At 47.4% G+C, this 9,657-nt stretch overlaps 1 protein-coding gene across 1 annotated transcript; it reads left to right on the plus strand.

The window, feature by feature from the left end:
* Positions 1-1,237: 1,237 nt before the first annotated feature.
* Positions 1,238-5,399, plus strand: ramp2 (receptor (G protein-coupled) activity modifying protein 2). Its single transcript, NM_001292761.1, is given in 5 exon segments — positions 1,238-1,331; positions 2,359-2,529; positions 3,086-3,250; positions 4,081-4,186; positions 4,986-5,399. Coding segments are annotated over 5 exon segments (783 nt in total). The 5' UTR covers positions 1,238-1,267; the 3' UTR covers positions 5,263-5,399.
* The last annotated feature ends 4,258 nt before the right edge of the window (positions 5,400-9,657 follow it).

The following is a 9,657-nucleotide window of genomic DNA, read 5'->3' on the forward strand; positions in this document are numbered from 1 at the left end:
TTCCTAATTATCCAGGAAGCTTCTGCTTGCAAGATAAATGTTTCTGGCAGTTGGCAGTGAGTGTAGCACTTTATTGTGAGGCTCTGTGCTAAGTTAGGGGTTTCCTCGGTATAATGACTGGCGCCACAAAAGGAAATTAAGTGTTGCAGTGTTGATTGGCCGGCTTCCTGTTGAAGCTGGATGGTGTTTCAATTATTTATTGTGTGTCAGTCTGGCTCAGTCAGTAGCAGAAGGATTCAAACCCCACATCGGGACTTTGAAGACACATTGTCTCGGCTGATACTCCAATGCAATGTTCAGATGAGGTCCCGAAGTCTCATCTGCTTATTCAGGAGGACGTTAAAAGATCCCATGGCGCTATTTGAAAAGGAAAAGGAGTTTCTATCTCCCAGTATCCTGGCCAACAATCGCCCAAATAAAATTGGTCACTCACTCCATGGCGGTTCAAAGGACATTGCTCCAAAATGCACAGTCACTACACCTCAGAGGAAATCCTATGAAGCTTTGAGATGTCCGTCCTGATGAAAGGCGTTTTGTAAAATGTAAAGATTATTATTATTATTATTATCTGACTGACCACCACACCTCAGGGCAGCAAACCCAGCAAAAGAAATGAGAGAATCTAACCACAGTATACTCTTTGAAGCGCTTTGAGATGTCTCAAAGATGTGATAAGGCGCTGTGTCAAACGCGAGGATTATTATTAATTACACCATTGATGAAATCTCGAGCTCAGCGTGAATCAGTGAGAGATTTTGTAGTCAGGTTCACCAGATTGGTTTGTTGGAAGAAGTCCCTTCGGCCCACTTGATCTTCTTCCAGAACACCCACCCTAAGGTCCTTCCACCAAAATCAAGCCGTTTTATTTTAACAAGTCCAGCATCCTGAACCACCCTTCCAAGCAATTTTTTATTATGCTCGGGAATTTTTTTTTTCCCCTGACGTCTGTTCTGAAATTGCTAATTGCAACCCCGATTCTGTGCCTTATTGGTGTTCTGAAAGCATCGTCCTGGTTTCACTACTTGGTGTCTCGGTCACAAATGTGTCTCTCTCCCAAAACGCGCTCCCACACACAATCGGGAACAAGGCTCGGCTTGTGTTTGCTAGGGGTTAAAAGCATCTTCGTCCGCAATAATCAAGCCAAAGCCTTGTTGTGTGAGGATTCGGTGTCAGTCCAGCCACACAGCACGTCGCCTCCCAGCACCACGCCTGCTCTTCCTGTTTTTACAGTGTTTGAAGATCTCACATTAGGATCTCAGATCCCGCCATGTCGCTGCTGTGTGGAGGCTATATTCTCTGCTGCCTCCTCCTCTCCCTCCTGCTGCCTCTGAGTGAGTATAAACATTTCTTCTTTTATAACATGTTTCACAGCCTCTCTCTGATGCACAGTAAATATTATTGATAATGTTATTAATAATCCTCCATTTCGTTTAATGCCTTTCACATCAGGAGGAGGTCTTAATGCGTTTCAAGGGGATATACTATAAAGTGGAGTGATTGCTTTCAGTCACTACGCCCCAAAACTCTGGAACACTCTTCCTATATCCCTCTGCCATGGCCCCTCCATCCCCATCTTCAGGTTGCGCTTGAAGACCTTCCTATTCGATTGTGCCTACGGTCACCTCTCTCTCTCCCCCGGCTTGGAGTCGTGCTCCACCACTGTTAAGTGCTGGGACGCTCCCCTGGGTGAGGGGGTGCTGTGTAATTGCAAGTTGTTGTTGTTGACTGTGCGCTTCGCGTTCTGTACTCAGACTCTCAGTTACCAGCCCACGCCAGCAGTTTACCATTTCTCACTTACTGAGAGAAAGAAAGGCTCTTTAAAATGATCTATTTTACATTGGTGCATGAGGAATTTATAAAACGCATCAAAAAGATTAAAGAGCATGATGTTAAAGGGAATGTGCCAGCACGGACAGACTAGAATAAGAGAGGATGAATGTTTTTCTAATCGGATGACCGCTTTGGGTCAGCAAACCATTAAACATTGTTTATATTCTTACGACCACTCAATATCTCTTAGTGGTCAGGCCTTCAGTGCATCTGCCCCACATCTTGGAGTCCCTCCCACTTGCCCCTTCCCTTGTCTCTTGCTTTTGACCACATTGTTTCTTCTCAACTCCTTTACCCCCCCACTCCCTCATCTCCCACCCCATTGCCCCCCCCTATCCTCCACCCCCAGCTCGGGTGCAAACCCTAGTCTGTCCAGATACCTGCTAAGGTATCTCATTCAGGACAAAGGGATAAGCACTTGACAGTGAAGCATTAAGGATATGGGGGAAGAATCGGGAGCTGAGGTTAATTAAAAAAAAGTGATTTAGAAACGTGGTTAGCAGTAAAATTCAATGTTTCTGTGTCCAGCCCAGACTCAAATCCCCGCCAACAAAAGTACCCTGGAGCAGGCTAATGGATCAACAGCATGGAGTGTCATCGTGGGGGACTTCACACCACAGAATCTTTGTTACCCACCAACCGAAGCGTTCCTCAACTGGATAATATCGATGAAACATGTCGCAGAAAGCATCCCAATGAGTATGTGCTACCACCTCACTTTGGCTTCTAGCATTGTGCCTCGTAGATCCTTCAAGGCTGGACTGAGAACACTCACTTCAACCAGGGAACGTGCTGGGAGAGGTAGAGCAGAGTGCCTGCCCAACAGTGGGGCTAGGGGTGGGTGAAACGGAGCAAAGTCCAGAGAAAGTGTGTGTTGGGTGGGGGAATGAACCATTGTTTTGATGACACAACTTGAAACATGTGTGAAGAGCCTGGTGAGGATTGGGGTAAAGATGCAGGAAGCTAATTAAGTTTGGCCAAATGGGCAGGCAGGTGCTAGATACAATTTGGCTTTGGGATATATGAAGCGATCATAACAATAACTAATAATAATCCCTGCATTTGATATAGTGCCTTATCATGGTGTTTCGCAGACTGTACAAGTGGATTGACTGTGTATTTTGTGGGCGAAACGCGGCAGCCAATTGAAACAGCAGTGTCCCACAAACAGTCGTAGATTGAGTGACCAAATTATTATTATTATTGTATGAAGTGTTTTTACTGAGACTTGATTTTCTTTTGCTGTTGTGTTCAGACAGGGGAACGTTCTCTGACAATGAAACTCAACCCAATGAACTTACATCAAGCAACTCCGTACTAGAGAACATTAATGATACATGGACGTCTGAAATCATATGTACCAAGCTCATAATCTGGCTCAAAAATACAGTTGCAATCCTGCAGCAAACGTATGGTGAAAGTATGTGCTGCTATCTATCTCTCCTCTCTTCAGTTTCCTGCGTTGTACACTCTCGATCTTTCGGGACTGTAGCCAAAGCAGTTATTTCAAACAGTTTAGTTTCAAAGAAGATTACAACTTCTTACATGCCATCTCACACATAGGGTGAACCTTGCAGAACACTTCAAAGGGATGGTGGAGACCATTGAGCAGGAAGGGAGGGAGGGAAGGAAAAAGGAAGGGGTGTTGACGAAAGAAAAACAAAGGGAGTGAAGAAGAAAGGCAAAGGGATTTGGGGAGTAAGTTTCAGAGAGCAGGGGCTGAAAGCTTAGCCACAGATAGTAGAAGAGAGAGAGTGAATTGTGTGCAGAGGAGTGGAGATTGAAACATGGTCCTTAAACGGTTGGATGCTTGAAGGAGAAATATTAAAGAATGAATGGCCTGTCTCTGTGATTTACTTGCGCTCTCTCCCCTCCCCTCTCCTCCCATTTATCTCACTCTTCCCTTCTCTCTCCCCCCCCCTTCTTTCTGAATCTTTTCAGCATTTATAGACTGGGGCAGTAGAGTTAGCAGAGGATCCATTACATTTGTACAGTGCCTTTCGTGTTAGGAGAATGTCCTAAGGCACTGGGCAGTCAGGGATCTGCACCCGCAATGGTAATTGGGATCAGGAGGAGTAGAGGGCGGGGAGGGTAGGGGTAGGAGGGTGACCGAAGGCACGTTTGGAGAGGAGGATCTTGAGACAGGTCTCGAAGGAGGCAGAGGGAGTGGACGGGTTGTTAGGGGATTCAGGCACTGGCATTCTTTTGGCAAATGTTACTCAAAGATATTTCTTCCTTTCATTGGAACAGCTATGGACAATTTCTTCTGGGCTAAACATCGCTGTCTTCCGAGGTTTGCATTTGAAATGGAAAGAATTGGAGCTTCGCAATGGTGTAACTGGACGTTGGTGATTAGGTGCGTCTGTCTGCTCTCAGGTGCCCCAACCTTCAAACAACCCCCAGATTCTTTCTTTCAACTATTTTAATTGCCCTTTCAATAATAATTAACTGGAGACTCCGATTCAGGCATGGTTCATGGCGGAGAATTAATTCCATGTTCATAAAATAATAATCCTTATAAATAATAATGCCAGTAATAATAATAATTTGGTCACTCACTCTATGACTGTTTGTGGGACGCTGCTGCCCGGAAAAATTGGCTGCCGCGTTTCTCCTACAAAATACATACTTTACAGTAACAAAGCGCTTTGAGACACCTCGACTCTGTGATAAGGCGCTATATCAAATCCAAGGATTATTATTATTATTATTAGTGAAACTCCGCCGCTGCTAAGCGCTCCGAGGCACTACCCCTCGCTGTGTAAGTGTGCGCAGTCGCTTTTTATTCAGCAGAGTATGATTTTCTTGCTCTGTAAGCGCTGGGCAGTCGGATTGCCGTGCACTGACGTGAAACTCCTCCCCTCTCTATCTCTCTCTCTCTTTGTCTTTCGCACTGAGTTGAGGAAAAACTTCTTCACTCAGAGGGTAGTGAATTTATGGAATTCTCTACCCCAAAGGGCTGTAGATGCTCAGTCCTTGAACATATTCAAGACTGAGATTGATCGATTTCTTGTAAAGGGATTAAGAGATAAGGAGGGGAGATGGAGTTGGAATAGATCAGCTTATTGAATGGCGGGGCAGACTAGAGGGGCCGAATGGCCTATTCCTGCTTCTAATTCTTATGTTCTTATGTTTTTATGTTCTCTTTCCTCCAGACCGTACAGTGTCCTGTCCGGTTGCACTGAGTTGGTGATGGAGTCCCTTGGATCCTACTGGCCGAACGAAGAAGGCAAGCGTTTGCTGATGTCCCAGCATGATCGCTATTTCCGGAACTGCACCCTGCCCCAGGTGCCACTGATGCACCCTCCGCAGGAAACTGTACTGGTTCTCATCATCACGCCCATCTGCATCATCCCCATTATGGTGGGCCTGGCAGTGTGGTACAATAGGGGCAGTGAGAACAAGTCAGAAATAGGTACACGTTCATCCTAGAGCCTCGTTCACCATCTTCCCATAACTATAAGTTAGGCAGGTTTTCTTACTCCACGCACACGCCATTTTTACCCAGCAGTAAGTAGGAAACCGGTTGTTAGTCGATTGGCGGATCGCTTTTCTGTGGATAATAATCTCTTCAAAAAAAATAAAAATGTGGTCACTCAATTCACAACTGTTTGTGGGACGCTGCTGTGCGCAATTGGCTGCCGTGTTTCGCCCCCATATACAGACAATTCACTTTACAGTATATTCTGTGAAGTGCTTTGAAAACAGCTAGAAGATGTGAGACGATGCTAGTCAAATGTAAGGATTATTATTAGTAGTGTGTAAGTTTTTTTTTGGTCAGCTCGGATGTCTGACAAATGCATAAACCCATCACTGTTGCTTAAGAGTATTCCAAACCAAGCTGAGATTTCTGTGCATCGCACCTACACATGGGAATCCCAGAGATAGATTGCTGGAACGGAATGCGCTCTCTCCCTCTCTCTCCCTGGAGGGACGCTTCCTGCTCCCCCAATTCCAGAAAGAATTAGGTGGAGGTTGGCAAGAGCTGAGGCTTGCGGGGAGCCCATAGTGTGCGCTGGGTAACCAGCTGGTAACCAGCTAAAACCGCATAGCTTGCCATTGATTTCGCTGTCTGGCAAGATTTCCTGCTGCTTGTCCAGATACTTTTCAGCTTCATCCATCCCAGTTCTGTTATCCCAATTCCATCTCTCCTGGTTCCATATCTGGAAGTTTCTAAATAAAGCTTGAGTGATCTTTCCCTGATGTCTGGTGTCAAGTCTATAATAATATTACACCTGGGATCTATACAATGTAATGTACAAACACAAGACAATTACAAATTTACATTTACAAATTAGGAGGATGTTCCAAGTGGGTGGACAGTCCAGGGTTTGCACCTAAGCTGGGGGTGGGGGCTGAGGAGGGGCTGGTGGGGGCGAGGGGCTTGAGGGGGAGAAACAATGGTGTAGGTAGGGGGTAAACATTTAGGAGCAATAATACAAGATAACAATAATCGCTGAGAGAGGCATTGTGTAAAGGAAACGCCACTCCCTCTATAGGCGTAACACCTATTTTTTATGTGAGGGTGGGTTCCCCGCTCCCCCCACCCTCCCCGCTCCCCAGTTCAAATTCATCAATGATCAATTCGCCAGGATTGAGATCTATACATGGCTGCTATACACACAATTACATTGAATAACGCAGCATTAAAAACTAGTCCTTTACCTAGTCCATCAATTAAGCTGCTCATTATTCTCCACATGAGCCTCTACGCCTCCTAATTCTCTCTCTTTTTCCTAACTAGACAGCTGTTAGTTCCCAATCAGTCGTTAGTCGATTGGTGGATTGCTTTTCCGGGAGTAATAATCGCTTAAAAAAAGATTGGGTCACTCAATCCATGACTGTCGGTGGGACACTGCTATGTGCAATTAGCTGCCACCTTTCACCCACTAAATATACAGTCAATTCACTTCAGAGTATATCCTGCGAAACGTTTTGAAACACCTCGAAGACGTGATGAGGTGTTATAGCAAATGCAAAGATGATTATTATTATTATAATTACTAATATAGACGCTTTTGCCAAGCCTTGGCTCCTGCTAACCGGCACCTAATGCCTTCCAGAAGTAGGTAACAAAAAATGACTCAAAACGATACGCCACTTTCGTGTTGTTATCTCAGGGGTGAAAGTTCAGTGCAAGACTTTGATCCCAAAGATTAGGGGTGAAGGTTCAGGGTGTGTGATTGTTTAATATTGATCGGAGGGTGGCTGGAGGAGACTGGCAAGTGGACACAGAATTGGAACGTGAGCCCTTGTATTGGCCGGGGCTGATGAGGGTGGTTTTCAGAACATTATGTGATTAACATTGGCCCCTAAGAGGGACATGAGCTTTAAGCTTATCCTTTCCATCTCTCTGATCATCCTTTCATCCTCCTCTGGGTGGGTTGCTTTTAGTTCCTTCCTTCCTTCCTTCCGGCCTTCCTACCACTCTGCAGACGAAGAGGTTTTAAATGTGCAAGTACCAAAAACATAGACGAGGCAATAAGCAGAATACTGCAGATCTGCAGGAAACCTGAAATAAAAACAGAAGTCGCTGGGAACACCGAGCAGGTCAGGCAGCATCTACGAAGGGAGGAAACTGGGTTAACGTTTCAGGTCGATGGCTTTTCGTCGGTTTTCCCAACAACGTCTACTGGGTTTAACGTCTCATCCGAAGGACGACGCCTCTGCTGGGATCAAAGACGTCATCGCTTAAAGCATTATTTCGGTCGCGTTAGAAACGCTTCTGTTTGTCGGCTGACCCGTGCGACGACAATCTTGATATTAAATTGGTTGTTTGATCGGGTGAATGTTCCTGGGGGGGGGGGGGGGGGGTTTCGTCCGCAAAATATACAACCAGTTCACTTTACGGTGTGTTCTGCGCAGGGCTTTTGGGACGTCTTTGAGTCGTCTTGAAGACGTATATCAAACGCAGGGTTTATTATTCTTATTGTAACACCACCCGCATCAGAACACACCCCCCGGACGGACTGGCTGCCCGCAAGGGCTTCTGGATTGAGGTGTCAAATAGGGGCGCTGATTTTTGAGCGGGTGCCCGGGAGCCAACAACGGGAACGCTTGGGAAAATATCCCCTCCTCCTCGCCCCCTCCGCTCCCTCCCCTCACCCTGACCATCTCCCCCTCCTCGCCCCCTCCCTTCCCTCCCTCACCCTGACCATCTCCCCCCTCCTCGCCCCTCCCTTCCCTCCCCTCACCCTGACCATCTCCCCCTCCTCGCCCCTCCGCTCCCTCCCCTCACCCTGACCATCTCCCCCCTCCTCGCCCCCTCCCTTCCCTCCCCTCACCCTGACCATCTCCCCCCTCCTCGCCCCTCCGCTCCCTCCCCTCACCCTGACCATCTCCCCCCTCCTCGCCCCCTCCCTTCCCTCCCCTCACCCTGACCATCTCCCCCCTCCTCGCCCCCTCCCTTCCCTCCCCTCACCCTGACCATCTCCCCCCTCCTCGCCCCCTCCCTTCCCTCCCCTCACCCTGACCATTTCCCCCCTCCTCGCCCCCTCCCCTCCCTCCCCTCACCCTGACCATTTCCCCCCAATGCTCGGGTCCTGACCCAACTGTCCAGCGCCTTGGGACGTCCTCCCGACGTGAAAGGCGCTCTATAAATACAATCTTGTTGTTGTTGTTGTTGTTGTTGAGCCTGTCACGCCTTCCTCTCAACAGGGCTGAGGGCGGTATTGCAGCGCAGCGCACAGCACAGCGCTACCCTTTGGCCGGGAATAGGTACTGCAGCGCAGCGCCACTGTGGCCAAGGACCGGTACTGCAGCGCAGCGCCACTGTGGCCAAGGACCGGTACTGCAGCGCAGCGCCACTGTGGCCAAGGACCGGTACTGCAGAGGCCGGATCGACAAGAGGGGGGGCGTTCCGGAAGTAGACGTTTGACCTCCGAGCGCCGCGCTTCCGGCAGAGCGGCACGAAGCCGCAATGGCGTCTGTGTTTCGACAGCTGAAACCAGGCTGCTGCTAACAATCCGCCTCCATCGCCCTGAGTACCGGCCAGAGAGGGGTCCAGGGCGTGCAAACTTATACCAGAATGTCCAACATACACGCTGATACAGCCATTTGACGAAAATCACGGGAATATTGCAGATAAAAACTTAAAAAAGAAATCCAAATACAAGTTTTTTTTTCTCTTCTCTCTCGTTTCGTTTCGTTTCGTCTTTTTTTTTGGGGAAAAAAAAATATCAAAAGGTGGGAGGAGGGGGTGGGGGGGGGAAAAAATCCGAATTCTGTCAACAAAAAGTACAGTCAAGGAAACGCCAAATAAAATCGAGGGTTTTCTTTTTTTTTCTTTTTCGGTTTTGGGGTTTATGTTTTTTTAAAAAAAAAAGGAGAGGAGAGGAGAGGAAAGGAGAGGAGAGGCTTAAAAAAAACAGGAAAGGAAAAAGAGAAAACAAAAATGCTCTGAACAATTCTGCAGGGGAGACAACAACAACAACAACAACAACAACCAAAAAACACTGCAAAAGAGAGAGAGAGAGAAAAAAATCCCGAAACCCTGGGTGTCAACATCCAGTGATTGTGCCTCTTACTTTAAAGTCAAGGCAGAAAAGAGAGAGCGAGAGAGAGAGAGAGGGGGAGAGAGCGAGAGAGAAAGAGAGAGAGAGAAGTTGCTTGTCACCGGGTTAGAGCCTCAGACTAGTGCAGATTATGGAAGAAAAGGAACCCTTTGGGTGAATGTGATCAGACCAGAGGATATAAGGAGCGAAGGACGGGGGTCGCGTGCGGCCCGAAAGATCTTTTTCCTTTTTCTTTTCGCTTTACTTTAAAGAAAACATTTTATTTTGGAAGTTTCCTTTCCCGGTTTTGAGCCCTACCCCCTCCTCACCACTC

The sequence above is a fragment of the Callorhinchus milii genome, unplaced genomic scaffold, assembly GCF_018977255.1.
Source record: "Callorhinchus milii isolate IMCB2004 unplaced genomic scaffold, IMCB_Cmil_1.0 Scaffold23, whole genome shotgun sequence".
In the NCBI taxonomy this organism is placed as follows: domain Eukaryota; kingdom Metazoa; phylum Chordata; class Chondrichthyes; order Chimaeriformes; family Callorhinchidae; genus Callorhinchus; species Callorhinchus milii.